Below are 18,369 nucleotides of genomic sequence, written 5' to 3'. Positions count from 1 at the left end.
ATGTTCATGTTGGGGGCCACTCATCCACCAGCAGCACATAATCAACTCAGAGACTTTTATAAAGGTTTCCTCGATGACTTTGGCAATTTGGCTCTTTGGAGAGCATACGTTGAAAGTAGTTAAGTCAAGACCCAGTTTACAGACAGAGGACAAGAGTCAAGCTCTTTTTGCAGTTCCATTTTGCTACTATATGGTGTTAGTCTGATTGATCCCTTTGGCAGGGCGCTCTAATTAACACAAGGACATTGATTTCCTCCCCCAAGTGCCTCCTGAAGAGGCAGAGACACCTCTTATCACAGCTGATAGATATTATTGCCTACTAACAAACAGCTGACAGTATCTGATGCCAGAGTGTGGGGCAGGAGAAGGTGAGTCAATCATGCGCCGTTAGATCCCACTCTCAGGGATATTGGATGCTAAAACACATCACAGAGTGAGATTCTCAGTGCTATCATTCTAAATCATATCTTATACAGTACCAGTAAAAAGTTTGGACACACATTCTCATTCCAAGGTTTTTCTTTAGTTGTACATTTTTTTTACTACATTGTAGAATAATAGTGAAAACATCAAACCGATTGTCACGTCAGGGCGTGACACTGATGAAATAACACATATGGAATCATATAGTAACCAAAAAAGTCTTAAACAAATCAAAATATATTTTATATTTGAGATTCTTCAAAGTACCCACCCTTAGCCTTGATGACAGCTTTGTACATATTTGCCATTCTCTCAACCAGCTTCATCAGGTAGTCACCGGAATGCATTTCAATTAACAGGTGTGCCTCATTAAAAGTTCATTTGTGGAATTTCTTTCCTTCTTAATGCGTTTGAGCCAATCAGTTGTGTTGTGGTATACAGAAGATAGCCCTATTTGCTAAAAGACCAAGTCCATATTATGGCAAGAACAGCTCAAATAAGCAAAGAGAAACGACAGTCCATCATTACTTTAAGACATGGTCAATCAATCCGGAAAATGTCAATAGCATTGAAAGTTTCTTCAAGTGCAGTTGCAAAATCCATAATGCGCAATGATGAAACTGGCTCTCGTGATGACCATCACAGCAAAGGAAGACCCAGAGTTATCTCTGCTGCAGAGGATAAGTTCATTAGAGTTAACAACCTCAGAAATTGCAGCCCAAATAAAAGCTTCACAGAGTTCAAGTAACAGACACATCTCAGCATCAGCTGTTCAGCGGAGACTACGTGAATCAGGCCTTCATGGTTCAATTTCCGCAAAGGACACCAATAATAAGAAGAGACTTGCTTGGGCCAAGAAACAAGAGCAATGGACATTTAACCAGTGGAAATCTGTCCTTTGGTCTAATGTGTCTAAATTTGCGATTTTTGGTTCCAACCTCCATGTCTTTATGAGACGCAGAGTAGGTGAACAGATGATCTCTGCATATGTAGTTCCCACCGTGAAGCAAGGAGGAGGAGGTGGGATGTTGTTGCGGTGCTTGGCTGGTGACACTGTCAGTGATTTATTTAGAATTCAAGGCACACTTAACCAGCATGGCTACCACAGCATTCTGCAGTGATACACCATCCTATCTGGTTTGCGCTTAGTGCGACTATAATTTGTTTTGTTGAAAATTATATTTTCAACAGGACAATGACCCAACACACATCCAGGCTGTGTAAGGGCTATTTGACCAAGAAGGACAGTGATGGATTGCTGCATCAGATGACCTGGCCTCCACATTCACTCAACCTTAACCCAGTTGAGATGGTTTGGGATGAGTTGGACCGCAGAGTGAAGGAAAACCAGCCAACAAGTGCCCAACATATGTGGGAACGACTTCAAGATTTTTGGAAAAGCATTCCAGGTGAAGCTGGTTGAGAGAATTCCAAGAGTGTGCAAAGCTGTCATCAAGGCAAAGAGTGGCTACTTTGAAGAATCTCAAATATAAAATATATTTTGATTTGTTTAACACTTTTTTGGTTACTACATGATTCCATATTTGCTATTTAGTAGTGTAGATGTCTTAACTATTATTCTACAATGTAGAAAATAGTAAAAATAAAGAAAAGTCCTTGAATGAGGTATGTCCAAACTTTTAACTGGTACTATACATGTGGAATGAGACAGATGGAAGAGTCTGGCTCACCAATAGGATTTGTTTTTGTTCTGCCAATAGAACTGTAAGCCCAGGCATGAGAAGAAATGCAAGTACAGTGTTAATGCTCCCTATTCTACTGCTATGGGAAACTGGTCTGGTGCTGTACTGTATGTTATATGTCCAAAGAGATGTAGAGGCCATCATTTCAATCTTCGTGAGCACTATCTGTACCTCGTTTCTCTCCTCTCTCTGTGTGAGACTGCTTTAGTAAGCAGTTTTACTGCAGCAGCTGGTGACTACTGCTTTGGGGCCCACATTGTGCTGTCACCATCATCAATTCAACTAATGCAGAAACTGTGTCTAGGTGAGATTGAGGAGCAGGTGCGGGGAGCTGGAGTCATTACCCTGTGCTGATGAGAGGTCACTGTTTCAGAGATTTTGCTATCTTGTTTTTTACTTCACTGAAGAGCCCCAAATACTTTTGACATGTATCCACCATTTTATCATTAGTAGTCTTTATACTGTTGTGCAAGAAAGAGACTATTGTGAGTTAATCATATGTGACAAAATGAGTGAAGAACTTGTGTGAACACAGCAGGGAGTTTTTTAGGTGTACATTTGAACATGCTGCCATGCCTCATATCACATAGTACATTTTGGTTAGGAAATAATGTCAGTTTAATAAATAAATAATTAATAATAAATTAAGCAAATAATGAAGAGTTAATTTTTATTGACAGGATACCTGTGAGAGTACAGCGAAAATTATTGGTGAATTATCTTCCCATATGAACAGTGATGAAAAATTAGCCTTAATTTTTGTGTCTGCAGCTACTTTCATGAATACAGATAGTATGCAATTCTCCCCAGAGACATGTATTTAATAGGCATGACAAAGTCCCTTATAAACGCTCATCAGCACGCAAGCATACGAACTCACATGCTAATGCACGCGAGTGCGTCATTTGATGCCCATAAGCTCAGACTCAGACACACCCCCTTATTGCTACGAATGCTTCAGATAAACCACGAGGGCGCACTAATTCACTGTTGACTGTGTTGTGGACAACATGTAGCACTAAATGCGAAGATGGCATGATTTTTATAAAGACTGTATAAGAAATGTAGTAAAACTGCACCTAACAGGAGCCAAGGATTGATCATGTAGCCTACATATGATGGAAGCGGATCATTGGCGTGAAGGGTAAGATGATATCCACTCCTATTTGATGATGGAATGAAAGGATGGGTTTCAAAATTCTCCGTTTTTCCTCTGAGTACGGACACAACATTTTGGTCTATTTGAGCGTGTGATTACCTCTCCTCGGATGATGTCTTCGATGCTCAAATACCCTGGGTCAGCAATGTCGTGCCGCATCAATAAACGAGGACAAAGTGTGCTTCAGATCTTGGTGTGCCAGAATCACACCTTTGAAAATAGAACATCTCAATGATCACTGTCCTTTCAAATGCAGCCATCGGATCAAATCATGACACTGTTACAATAGCGCATATTAGACCTATCAATGCATTTCCCAACAGTTGTTTCTGTGGATAAACTGTTTACTTTCTTATCAATTGTTTTGAGGGAATTTGACCATTTGCGACACGGACAGGTTGCCTTAGGTTAAGTTGGATTCGTTTCACGTAGAGAGAGTGCATAACTGGCGCGTCGAGCATCTATTGAAAACTAGCCTATTTGAATGTTTCAGTGTGTGCTGAGTGTATCCAGGCGACATGGCATGTGGTATGTGAGTGTAGCCAATGTTATTTGTAACAGTTTACAGTGTTAAAGTGAAAGTGGTCCCGCTTGCCCCTTGATGCACTTCTGTAGCCTATGGAAAAATATTTTATTTGAACTCAAGTCTCTCTTCCATCGATTATATAGGCCTACATAATCATGGACAATATTATATTGTGTATAGGCCTATGCATAAACCAAATAAACGATGTCTGTCGCCTACTCAGTATACTGAAGACATTACTGTCAGGTAAATGGCTATTTTCTCCAGATTGCAATGATTTCCTAATTTTCAAATGAGACAATGCGAACAGCGTAGGGCTATCACGATTCAGCCATATAATGTTAATTCTGATATCTGGATTTCAGCAACATCAGAAGAGACAAAAAGTTACACATTCCAGAGATCCACCATAGTTTAGCTCAAAGGTGTGTTTTCTTATTTTATTTGCCTCAGGATAAATAGCCTTCTTTAACCAAAGGACATACAGTACCAAGGCAATAAATCTGCATCCTCGGTGACCTTTTATTTAAAAAATGCTGTCACTGATGACTTACCATCTAAAAAGGACATTCAATGCCTTTATCAGCATGAGAGCAAATCAGGCGACTTTGTTTTGTTGGGCGAAGGCATTATGGATTGCATAATGGTGGAAAGAGGGTATGATTGTACACACACACACACACACACACACACACACACACACACACACACACACACACACACACACACACACACACACACACACACACACACACACACACACACAAACACAAGCACTTCAATGTCAGTGTTGTCAATTTTACCTACTTTCTGAGTAATACTGTATATTATTAATTAATTCCATCATCTTTTCTATTTTGGGTAACATGGCTGACACAGATGTCAGATTGATTAGAGAATATTCATGCTTCAGTGGCATTTCAGTGGTGGCCATCAATTAGACGGCGACCAATGTAATGAAAAATAAATAGCCATAATTAAAAAGATTTATCTTGTCAAAAAATATTTGGTTATGCTTCATCTTACAGTCTGCCACAATATTTACTGTGTATTTCCTTAGAAATAACATTGTAAAATAGTAGTAACATAATAATAATCCAATAATTATATTGTTGACATTCATTTAAACAAACACACCATTTTTAATATTTTGATACCAGGTTGTTAGTTACCAATTGTGTTATATGGTGTAATATTTAATAAATACATATTTGCTGTATGTTGAAATCGGGTTTGAAAATTGCAATTACAAGATGAGTCAGTGACTGTAACCATGGTACATTACTTAATAGTATCTGTAGGTCTGGTAAGGTTATGATGGCTGTGTGTAGATTATATTTAGGTGTGTTGTGGAGACGGGGGAGACTTTTGGTCAGACCTCTCTCCTCAGGATGAACAGATGGTATCTCAGGGTTAGCTCATGGGTGAGAGCCAACAAGGGAGCCTCTATGTTTGTCTCTCTGTCATGGAAATATGCTTTAAAAGTCAAACGAAAAAGCATTACAAGCAAGGTCTATGTGCAAAAATATTGAAATGTTTGCACTATTTGTAACATGGATACTCAGATACTCCCTTAATCTTGGTTTTAAACAGAGACACATTATTTATATTCAATTTCTTCATATAAATAGTGGTTACTATACCCCTTTGTTTATTACAATGTACTGTTGTTTAAGATATGAATAGCAAGCTATGTACTAGTGAAATACTCTATGTGTACTGAAAGCCACTATTCCACTGAATCTATTCTGTTGAAAATGTATTTATTGTGTGAAACAAAGAGTCAGTGATCTTGACTCTTGAAAACAAACCATTGGCATCTTACATAGTCTTTATTTTGGGGTGGAAGGGGATTGACTGTTGTCTACAATCAATGGAAAGGGAGTTATTTACTGAGGAGTTGCCAGTAACTATTATACTTTTTGTATATATTGTCACGACTGCTCCCACTCCCCCTCACTGGCGCTCGAAGGTGCCAGGCTCCCCAGCATTACACACACCTGCCTTCCCCCGTCACGTGCATCAGCGATTATTGGACTCACCTGGACTCAATCACCTCTGTCATCTCCTCTCCTATATCTGTCTGGTTCCCCGCTCTGTTCCCTTCTTCAGCATTAATTGTCATTTGTCGTTGTTTACCTGTGTGCTGATGCTGTTCCTCTTTTGTTATCTGTCTGTTCCTGAATAAATATTGACTCTCCGTATCTGCTTCTCATCTCCGGCGTCGGTTGTTACAGAATGCTGAAGCCTTCATACGAAGCGTCGGGGAGTGCTGCCGATGGAACAGGGGGTGTCTAAGCCAGCTCTTCGAGCTGTCACGCCCTAGCTGGTGCGAGAGGTTCTTGTCTCGGTTGGCTCGAAGCCGCCCATCCCACATCGGGCCTCAGCCGGATCGTCAGGTTTTTACGCCTAGCCAGCTCGTCAGGCTGCTACGCCTCCGCCGGATCATCGGGCTCCCACGCCTCAGCAGGATCGACAGGCTTTCACGCCCCAGCCGGATCGTCGGGCTCCTATGCCTCAGCTGGCTCGCCAGGCTCCCATACCTCTGCCGGTTCGTCGGGAGTTTACACCCAGCCGGCTTGTTCAGCTCCCGTGCCTCAGCCGGCACGTCAGACTCGCCAAGGTGGGACGCCAGGTGGCACCCCTAGAGGGGGGGTACTGTCACACCTGCTCCCGCTCCCCCTCCCTGGTGCTCAAAGGCGCCAGGCTCCCCAGCATTATGCACACCTGCCATCCCCCCGCCATGCACTTCAGCAATTATTGGACTCACCTGGACTCAATCACCTCTGTCATTACCTCAACTATATCTGTCTGGTTCCCCGCTCTGTTCTCTGCTTCAGCATTAATTGTCATTTGTCGTTATTTACCCGTGTGCTGACGCTGTTCCTATTTTGTTACCTGTCTGTTCCTGAATTTTGACTCCCCGTACCTGCTTGTCATCTCCGTCGTCGGTTGTTACATATATACAGTGCCATGCAAAAGTATTCATCCTCCTTGGCATTTTTCCATTTTGTTGTATTACAAACTGAAGTTTTAATGTATTTTTATTTGTATTTCATGTAATGGACATACACAAAATAGTCAAAATTGGTGAAGTGCAATGAAACAAATAACTTGTTTCAAAAATAAAATATATATATTTTTAAAACTGAAAAGTGTTGCGTGCATATCAATTCACCCCCTTTGCTATGAAGCCCCTAAATAAGATCTGGTGTAACCAATTACCTTCAGAAGTCACATAATTAGTTAAATAAAGAGGTCCACCCACCAAAAAGCATGGCCCAGGCAAGGAGGGCATTAATCAGAGACGCAACAAAGAGACCAAAGATAACCCTGAAGGAGCTGCAAAGCTCTGGAGTATCTGTCCATAGGACCACTTTAAGCTGTACACTCCACAGAGCTGGGCTTTACGGAAGAGTGGTTAGTGTGTTGGACTAGTTACCAAAAGGTTGCAAGATCGAATCCCCGAGCCGACAAGGTACAAATCTGTCGTTCTTCCCCTGAACAAGGCAGTTAACCCACTGTTCCTAGGCCGTCATTGAAAATAAGAATTTGTTCTTAACTGACTTGCCTAGTAAAATAAAGGTGTAAAAAAAATATGGAATAAGTTACTCTGGTTAGACGAGACAAAAATGTAGCTTTTTGGACATCAAGGAAAGCGCTATGTCTGGCGCAAACCCAACACCTCTCATCACCCCGAGAATACCATCCCCACAGTGAAGCATGGTGGTGGCAGCATCATGCTCTGGGGATGTTTATCATTGGCAGGGTCTGGGAAACTGGTCAGAATTGAAGGAATGATGGATGGTGCTAAATACAGGGAAATTCTTGAGGGAAACCTGTTTCAGTCTTCTAGAGATTTGAGACTGGGACAGAGGTTCACCTTCTAGCAGGACAATGACCCTAAGCATACTGCTAAAGCAACACTCAAGTGGTTTAAGGGGAAACTTTTAAATGTCTTGGAATGGCCTAGTCAAAGCCCAGACCTCAGTCCAATTGAGAATCTGTGGTATGACTTAAAGATTGCTGTACACCAGCGGAACCCATCCAACTTGAAGGAGCTGGAGCAGTTTTGCCTTGAAGAATGGGCAAAAATCCCAGTGGCTAGATGTGCCAAGCTTATAGAGACATACCCCAAGAGACTTGCAGCTGTAATTGCTGCAAAAGGTGGCTCTACAAAGTATTGTCTTTCATGGGCGTGAATAGTTATGCACACTCAAGTTTTCCGTTTTTTTGTCATATTTCTTGTTTGCTTCACAATAAAAAATATTTTGCATCTTCAAAGTGGTAGGAATGTTGTGTAAATCAAATGATACAAACCTCCCAAAAATACATTTTAATTCCAGGTTGTAAGGCAACAAAATGGGAAAAATGCCAAGGGGGTGAATACTTTTGCAGGCTACTGTAGGTTTGGATCCTTACACAATCATTCCCAAAGTGCTTGAAACAAACCATTGAATTATGGTTTAGTGACTCTTTTTCTCTAGAGTGAATGATTACAGATACAGATACAGATATCTGTACAGATACAGTTTTGCACTATTTTCATGACCAGACTTTGTATGTAAGATCCCACTAAGACTGATTTGCCATTACAATACAATACTGATAATTTACTACCTCTTAGAAATGCAGTACTTTTTTTGAGGGGAACATCCACAGTTTCAGTATTTGTTACTTTAATTGTTACTCTCTTTTTAAATGTCAATTTATGGGCCTTGTCTATATTAGTACACACTTAGAAAAAGGGTTCCAAAGGGGTTCTTCGGTTGTTCCCATAAGAGAACACTTTTTGGTTCCAGATAGAACCCTTTTTGGTTCCGAGTAGAACTCTTTTGGGTTCCATGTAAAACCCTTTATGGAAAGGCTTTTACATGGAACCCAAAAGGGTTTTACCTGGAACCAAAGGGTTCTAGCTAGATCCAAATATTGTTCTTCAAAGGGTTCTCCTATGGGGACAGATGAAGAACCCTTTTAGGTTCTAGATAGCACGTACTTCTAAGAGTATGTTTCTCAAGTGTTGATCTTGAACAAGATATTAGTCTTGGATTTAGATGCTGTGTAAAGCATCTTGGCAATATGATGTGCAGTAAAATCGAGATTTCCCACCCTCATAAAATTAGAACAACCTTGTGCGGCACACTGCAGAAAAGCACATCGCAACATGATACAATTAAATCCTTCATCTGTTTCTTCTCAAGCTGTGTAAAAATCAACAGATTACAGGCTTCAAGTTTAAAATGCTTTACTAGATGTGAACTTTTCCTTCTTTTCATTGAATCTGGAATGAAATAGGCCTACAGTATGGAAGATTAAAGTGCTGAATTAAATAATAATTTGATTATTTATTTTGTTAATCTCTGTCATCATAACATGTTAATGTCTGTGTAGAACCACTTCTACATTTTTAAAGAACATTTGTGTATGTTTTAATATGGATATAAAATGCTTTTCTCTTTCTTTTCTCAGGCCATATTGATCTTGAATCAATCTGAATGGGGAGATCGAAGGAGTCCCTATAAGATGACACGCACAGATCCCCCTGATATACTGGTATCTACTCTGTATCGGGACATCAAACTAAATCCCATCACTGGGCACTCCATTTCGCTCAGCCCCTTCCAACAATGTGACTCGCAAATGATTGACAAACTGGAGCGACACACGGAAACCATTAACAAAAGACACTGCCGTAGCTTTGACTACCTTGAGTCATTGGACGACCCACAGCCCTTTTCTGCCTCAATGGAGTATCCTTACAAGAGGACTGAGCATCAGAGGGTGCATAAAGAGGTGACCTGGAATGGCCTGGATCATCCAGGACACCTCCGTTTCTCGTCCCCTGATCTGTTCAACACTAGACTACCCCCACCACAGCATGCCAACCCAGACAAAACCAGTCAGGCCACGAGGTCAGATTCAAAGAAAAGGACAAGATCAAAAAGTGCTCCCAGAGTCAAGACCACCCTTACCCCTGTGCCCATGTCAGTCTCTCCACCGGTAACCAGGAGAGGACGAGGTGTCCCACAGGCTGTACCAGACCCTCCTCTAAGGACATCTGAACCACACCGGGACTCTTACTCCTCTAACCAGGCTTTTTCAAACGAGGTACACCCTATAAAACTGCAACCACACTCTCCCCTCTACGTCTCAGACTGTTTCTCTGAGGAGAGTAAACAGGATGAGCCAGCCATCACTCCTCATGTCAGGTGTCGTGTGGATATCAAGCCAGATGCATCGGTCCTGCAGCACACATCCAGGAGGTCTCAGAGCATGAGGACTGAACATCCCTGGCAGAGATACTCCTACTTCAGTCAGAGCAGAGGTCTGTCTGTGCCACGGCAGGTACGGACACCCACACCAAACGAATGTTACAGTGGCGATTATAGACAAACATATCAGTACACTACCTGCGGGCCCCCCAGCTACATCCAGCCAGTAGACATGCGAAGGGTGCCCTCCACTATAATGCCAAGGGAATACTTGTCAAGGGAGCAGAGGACTCTTTCAAACCCCAATATACCCACTAAATTCTTCTACACTGAGGATCCGACCAGATACCCTGTCCACCCCTCTGCTAGAGCGTACTATCAGGATGATAATTCCAGCCTCACCAGCCAAGGCAGTACTCTTAATGGTCAGTATGTGCATGATCCACGGACTCGCTGGGTTCACACTCTCCCAGTCCGGTCATATTACACAGAGCAACACATGTCCAGCAAAGACCCTGTGCAGGCTGTCTATACCAGACCTTACTCCACAAGCGAGGCAGGGCCATACTTTTCTCAAACACAACAGGCAAGAGCGTACTATGGGGAAGAACCCAGGGGCTATCCCTGTCAGTCTAATGGCTCCAGGATGTTATACAGCAAGCCGTACAACCCCCCAGCAGAACAGTATATTCCTTACAGGGCATATCACACGGAGGGCCGTCGACGTACACAAATGTCCCAGGCCTATGCAGATGACTGGTATTGTTCAAGTATATCTGGATACTCTAACCAGTCCTCTCAGCTGACACCACAGAGAGTAAGACAAGAGCCAGTAATGTCCCCCTGGTTTGAAAACAGTTATGTGGAGCCAACCAGACTGGGAGCAGAAGTCAGAAAACACTCAAAGTCCTGGGACAATATTCTTTATCCTCGTCATGACAGGGAGCAAGCAGTGCCGTGTGGACGCAGCTATGATAATCTGTTATACCAGGGGAGACATGCTCTGTTTCCTAATGATACACCAAAGCCAGTTATACTCAATCTATCTAGTTCACCAAGGCGCTATGCTGCCCTGTCCCTCTCTGAAAACTCCTTGGAGAAAGGTCCAAACAATCCTGGAAGGAACACTAAGGCTGGGCTATGGTTTGTAACTCCTGAGATCACGATAACCGACAATGACATACGCGCACGCAACCACAAACTGCAAGATGTGCGTTCAGCCACCTGGGATGCACTGGATTGTGAAAAGGTGCCAACTCTAAATGTTCTTCGTCATCAAGAGCAGCCATCTGAGTCAGCGGAGCTGACCAAAGACAGACAACACAAAGATTATTCCCTGCAGCAGAGCCTAGAGCAACTGGACGAGCTGCTAGCTGATCTTGTCACTGATTACAAACCCTCGACCAGCAGGCGGCCTAGTCAGGATCTAATGGACCAACTAAAACAGTTGATTAGTGAGGATGATGAAAAAGGAAAGCTAATATCTTCAGGCCTAGAGAGTCTAGGAGGCCTAGAGAGTCTAGGAACTCTGAGCTCACCAATCGCCTCCACTAAAACCAGCCCTGACACAATCAAAGACCCAGACAGTGGGTGTGATGGCTTACAGAGCATACAAAGGAGTACAGAGGAGATCTCCCCAGACCACAGCACAGACGACGATGACACCATGATGTGTGCCAACAAGAAGTGCAAGCGTACAGAGACCCTGTTCAATGCCTGTCTTTACTTCAAATCCTGTCATAGTTGCTACACCTTCTACTGCTCCCGGAACTGCCGTCGGGATGACTGGGACAGCCATAAAGAGAACTGTCTATATGGGCGTATCAGTAGTGTGTGCAGGCACATGCTGAAGTACTGCAGAGAGAACTCTGAGATCCATAAAGCCTTCTCTCGCATTGCCAAAGCTGGCTACCTTTCCAGAGGGAGAGGCATTCTTTTCCTGGGCTTTGCTAACCCAGGGACTGCTGACAACTTCCTGAAGGTTGGGCTTGAGAGCCTTGTCATGTCCCCAACATATCTGTCTCTAAGAGAGCTGGACAGCTTCAAAGACAACTTGGGGGATTACTGTAAGGACCTGCAGCAGGCTGGCAATGAGTATGACCCCAATGAATGTTTTCTCTTGAATGTATCCATAGCTGTTGGTGAACTAGTGCCTAACAGACCTTCACCAAGAGTCCAAACACCAACAGTCCGAAAATATGCAAAGATTTCGTTGGCCTCCTCCAGCCCAGATAAAAAGGTCTTCAAGAAGGAAAGTGACATGGAGACACTCATTCTCACCCCGCCACCAGGCACACCTGATATTGACAAAGAGGGAAAGGAGGGTATGAAAGCCAGAGAGATCTGCTTTATCAATATCCAACGTAAGCTCAGGACCAGGGGAGTCTTCCTGCGTCATGAGTATCCCAAAATATACCGTCAACTCTGTGAATTTGTGGAGAGCAACAAGAGATTCACGCCCACTACCATTTACCCCATAGATAAGAGAACAGGGAAGCAGTTCATGTGCATGATCATGGCTGCTTCTGAGCCTAGAAAGCTAGACTGGGTGGGTACACCCCATCTCCTGGATGATATTATATAGTACTGACCTGTGCACCTCTGATGTCACCTATATGTACATGTATGTACATGTGATTTAACAGATATTTATGATGGATGTTTGTAGATACACATGTATTTTACATCAGAAAGGAAGATTGTTAAAGGGATACTTCAGGATTTTATCAGTGAAGCCCTTTATCTATTTCCCCATTATCACATGAACTCGTGGATACTATTTTATGTCCCTAACTAGCACAATTACTAACTAGCGTTAGCACAATGACTGGATGTCTATGGTAACTGCCAGCATGCTAGTAGATACCATAGACTTCCACTCTTCGTGCTAACGCTAGTTAGCATTTGCTCGCGAAACTACCTCTAACTTCCTTCAAACTGGATGCAGAGACATATACATGGTATTCATGAGTTCATCTGACTCTGGGGATTTGGAAAAAGGGCTTAATTGCCAAAATCCTGAAGTATCCCTTTAATAAGACTACCAGTAGTAATGTTTGCATATTAATCACTAAGAATTAGATATAATTTAGAAGTGATTCATACAAACAATGTGCAGGAAAGGTTGACTGACGTTGCACATACAAACAAACTATAATGTAACACTTTATCATTGTAGTTTTTGGTTGAAGTAGCATTGTTTTGATCCTGTTACACTGAAATAGTTTGATCTGCATGTAAAATGGTCATACTGTATTTACAAGTCATTATTTAGTTTTAATCCCTGTTTAGACAAGGTACTGTCTGTGTTATTGCCATATGAACTGGGTTGGAACAAGCACAAATAATAAAAAATAAAACTGAATATAACTGAGGGAGGCACTACTATTAAGAGCATTTATAAAGTAAACTAGATTAAAGCTTCAAAGCATAATCTCCACTAGTGTTCTACTTGTTGAAGCTTTTCTCAGCAGCTGGAATATATTAAAAAAATACTGACCGTTGTATTTCTGCAGATGCTTCAATATATCCAGAAATTATTCTAATTTGAATATCAAGAATCTCTTGAAATTGCTGTGTTGTGCCAGGGTCAGGGTAGAAATCTTAGTTAATACTATTAATATCACTGCTGATAATAATACTTTCATTATGCCTACATATGGATAAAAAAAAATCAGGTGTCTACATCTACGCTCTGAATCCTATCACCCCTTTAGTTTCCCAGTTGTTGATTTTGTTTTAGGCATTTGAATTGCACCCTCTTTCATCACTTTGTTTAGATTTTGTAATGATTCTACACTGCTAAATTCATTGTAACACGCTTGATAACTTGTTTGATAGTGGCCTTCGGTAGAAAATGCATTTGACAGAAAGCAATGTGTGGATTTGTTTTGTAAGGCTTGACTTTTGACTGTAAATTAATGTGGTGCATTTGCTTGACATTGCAAATGAACATTTATTTTGCTTAAAGCACGTTATTTATATTCAGGTATTTTAATATTGATTATGCTCATGATAAGACTGACAATGGTTATAATAAACTGACATTCAATGCTTGGGAATTGAATATTATTTTCGAAGATATATGAAATATTAGTACTACTATTTTTGGTTGAGGAAAAAATGTTTTAACTAACACATTTGTTGAAGAATATCTATTAATATCCTATTCCGCCCAATGTATTTCATACCTGTAAATGAACACACAAATGCAATAAAAAGAAGAAACAAAAGAGCAACTTAACATTTAAACAGGACATATTGGTAATGATAAGTTGGAGCTTTGAGCTGCTGGGAGCTTCTTTTGCACTTGAACATAAATGATACAGAATGTCTCCTAATGCATTGACACAGCACTGGAATAAGCATGTTATGTTTCCATTGATAGAGCCTCTGACAAATATAAAGTTGCTCTTTTTTCCTCCTGCAAGATGTCACCCAATTTTCTATTTTGTGACGTTTATAACCCATGTATAATAAACTGAAAATAAAGACGGACCTTTCTCTTTGCATTTCTCTTCTAGAGTAAACCATGCAGAGCCTTATATTCAGACATATCAAGGCTCTCGAGTAAACCGTACAAATCACTAAAACAATGATCATACAATGTGATACATAGACTAAGTTGAAGGACACAATAACAACTTGGTATTTAGTCTTTCCCCTTTATTTTGGTTGGTCTTACAATTTAGGACCAAAATAAACACTATGTATATGGAAAATCTGTAGTTATTCACACTTCTATCAGATAGCCCTGAAGGACAGTCGGAATTACTTGAAGACTGAATAACTTGAACATCCTCGTCTAACTGATGTATTGACAAACTGTAAATCAAATCAGCCATGTCACGTTAAAGACCATTCTCTGCACTGCAAGCTAGAACTCCAGAAAGCCTACAGCCCATTAAACAGACCAAGACAATGCAGATAATCATTTAAATGGTATCTCAATATGACTTAAATGTTGATAGTGACTGAATTTGCCAACAGACACTATCCCATCACAATAGTGCACCACCCTGCAATATGCAGGCACATGTGAGAAACCAGCATAACAGCACTACTGCTGCTCCTAAAATAGACATCTCAATATTCTTATGTTAGAGAGTGCTGTATCTTTGTTTTTCTATACAAATGGAGCTGGATGGAGAGAAAAACCTGGAGGAAAGCCATTTTGAAGAGTGTATATGAAATCATAGAACTTGAGCACCACCTATTGATGAAATCTAGACATTGCTAAAGTGACAAATCAGAAAAGTCAAAAACTGTCCCTTCATATTATTTGAAAACAAAGTTTGCAGCTTATAGCCTACAAATCTGTTTTATTCATACTCAGTCTATATTGAGACATATTCTATGACTAGATACACACTATATTTTCTCCAGGAGGTATCTTTGCCACTCTAGGTCTATTATCCTAACATTTGAAAACAGATTGTTTATGAACTTCACAGACTGCAATTATGGCCCAAATTGGAGTCCAGGGTCCCCTATGGGTCCTTGAGGGTGTCCCAGGGGAGTTCTCAAAAAGGTAGGGGGGAAATATTACATTTATTTCACAACCATATTTCACTCAGAGTCAAGATTGCCTGCAGAACGCATCAGGATAAATTATGATCATAGTTATTCTCTCAGTCATAATTAAGAAAGTAAATGTGTCTATTTTGTCAATTAACACACAACAGAGAGAGAGAGAGAGAGAGAGAGAGAGAGAGATGGTGGACTAGACGAGGCAATTGGCCCCTTTATTTAATTGTGCAAGTACATAATTTGAACCATAGGGATGCCTCCAACATATTTACAGTGAAAAAACATAAATAAATGAGGTGTGCTTGTCATAAACAAAGATTTTCTAGATTTTGATTCTCCAGCCTTAGCCTTGAGATGAACCTTTTCGGGACTCACTTTAACATAAATACTTTAAGAAATAAGGAGATAGGTATCTCATTAGTCAATGAATGTAGAAATGTATAACGGCCAACCCAGCAGACTGTCGACCAATCAGGTCACGCGGTTGCTAAACTAATAGTCACGAAATCCCCTGTAAAAAGACAGAGTATGAGTCGAGAAAGTGCTTATTTTCCTCAAAAGTACGCATTGTCACGATTTCAAAACGATACGATATTACAAATAACAAGTAAAATACCTAAGATCTCGGAAATTATAAGTAATGTTGTCCTTGTTATTCACGTAATTCATTCTAATGTTGGATTTTTGAGCGAGCGCCCAATTCACTCCTATTCACCCCTTGAAGGAGTCTCTATGGGGGGTGATAAGGGCCATAATTAAGCCCAGGAAACTGTACCACTGTGTGGCTGCCTTACTAACGTCTGCATGTCACCTGCATGTTACGTTAACATGTTATGTTAACTCCCGTCAGTAGAGGATGCCTGTTTTTTTTAAATGCCTTCCTCACCATCTTAAATAAGCATGCCCCATTCAAGAAATGTATAACCAGGAACAGATATAGCCCTTGGTTCTCTCCAGACCTGACTGCCCTTAACCAAGACAAAAACATCCTATGTGTTCTGCATTAGCATTGAACAGCCCCCATGATATGCAACTTTTCAGGGAAGCTGAAAACCAATATACACAGGCAGTTAGAAAAGCAAAGGCTAGCTTTTTCAAGCAGAAATTTGCTTCCTGCAACACAAACTCAAAAACGTTCTGGGACTCTATAAAGTCCATGAAGAATAAGAACACCTCCTCCCAGCTACCCACTGCACTGAGGATAGGAAACTCTGTCACCACCGATAAATCCACTATAATTGAGAGCACTGCAGCACTGCACCCCCCACAGCAACTCGCCCAAACCTTCCCCATTTCTCCTTCTCCCAAATCCAGTCAGATGATGTTCTGAAAGAGCTGCAAAATCTGGACCCCTACAAATCAGCAGGGCTAGACAATTTGGACCCTTTCTTTCTAAAATGATCTGCCGAAATTGTTGCAACCCCTATTACTAGCCTGTTCAATCTCTCTTTTGTGTCGTCTGAGATTCCCAAAGATTGGAAAGCAGCTGCAGTCATCCCCTTCTTCAAAGATGGGGACACTCTTGACCCAAACTGCTGCAGACCTATATCTATCCTACCCTGCCTTTCTAAGGTCTTCAAAAGCCAAGTCAACAAACAGATTACCGACCATTTCGAATTCCACTGCACCTTCTCCGCTATGCAATCTGGTTTCAGAGCTGGTCATGGGTGCACCTCAGCCACGCTCAAGGTCCTAAACAATATATCTTAACCGCCATCGATAAGAAACAATACTGTGCAGTCGTATTCATTGACCTGGCCAAGGCTTTCGACTCTGTCAATCACCACATCCTCATCGGCAGACTCGATAGCCTTGGTTTCTCAAATGATTTCCTCACCTGGTTCACCAACTACTTCTCTGATAGGTGTGAGCGTACCAAGTAATTAGGCGTCACTCTAAAGCGGGAAGGTGGAATAAACGAGTCAGGAGTAGGTTTTTCTGATTGAACACGGTTCTCTATTGAGGGTATTTTGTCAACAAAAACATTCTAACATAATCAATGAAAAATCCTCCAAGGAAAAACACACATCTTCTTCTCCAGATCAAACAAGAACACAATAGGATAATCTTTAAACTACAACAAACATAAATCACGGGTTTGTCACCATCTTCGTGGTTCATTCAGCACAGCTTCTCTCTCTCGGTGGCCATCTTCCAGAGATAGTTTTCCCTCTCTCTGCTGGTTCCATTCTCTCTTTTATAGGGGAAGGAGAGTATCTCATTAGTACCGTCAGCTGTGCTTAATTGACTCTGGTTACCTTGTCTCCCATGCTTTGTTGGGCTACTATCCATGAGCCCAGCCTGCCCTCTAGTGGTCCTTCCACATACCTTCCCCCCCAGGACCGAACCGGAGGGTCGGGCGCCAGACGCACCGTCTTGGTCGCGTCGGGACAGCGCGTCTGCATTCCCGTTCCTCGATCCGGCCCTGTGGATGACATGGAAAGAGAACGGTTGTAAAGACAAAAACCATCTGGCTATTCTGTTGTTATTGTTTCTCTTACCAGCCATCCACGTGAGGGGCGCATGGTCAGTAACTAATGCAAACCTCCGACCCAGTAGGTAGTACCGGAGATAATCGAGGGCCCACTTGATGGCTAAGGCCTCTTTCTCTACGGTCGCATACCTCTGTTCCCGATCGCTGAGTTTCCTACTAATGAAGAGAATCGGCTTCTCTGCTTCACCTTCACCCTGAGCTAGTACGGCCCCGAGCCCTGTATCCGAGGCGTCGACCTGCACAATGAACTCTTGTGAGAAGTCTGGAGCCTGTAGAACGGGATCGGAACACAGGCCATCTTTTAACAATTGAAAGGCCTCTTC

At 41.7% G+C, this 18,369-nt stretch overlaps 1 protein-coding gene across 1 annotated transcript; it reads left to right on the top strand.

Moving 5' to 3' along the window:
* The first annotated feature begins 3,088 nt into the window (after positions 1 to 3,088).
* Positions 3,089 to 14,520, top strand: LOC118393151 (apical junction component 1 homolog). Its single transcript, XM_035785524.1, has 2 exons — positions 3,089 to 3,270; positions 9,281 to 14,520. Exon 2 carries the CDS (start codon positions 9,335 to 9,337, stop codon positions 12,605 to 12,607), a length of 3,273 nt encoding a protein of 1,090 aa, XP_035641417.1. The 5' UTR covers positions 3,089 to 3,270; positions 9,281 to 9,334; the 3' UTR covers positions 12,608 to 14,520.
* The last annotated feature ends 3,849 nt before the right edge of the window (positions 14,521 to 18,369 follow it).

The sequence above is a fragment of the Oncorhynchus keta genome, chromosome 14, assembly GCF_023373465.1.
Source record: "Oncorhynchus keta strain PuntledgeMale-10-30-2019 chromosome 14, Oket_V2, whole genome shotgun sequence".
Lineage (NCBI taxonomy): Eukaryota > Metazoa > Chordata > Actinopteri > Salmoniformes > Salmonidae > Oncorhynchus > Oncorhynchus keta.
The sequence above is the reverse complement of the archived record's forward strand: the minus strand, read 5'-3'. Positions and strand labels throughout refer to the sequence as shown.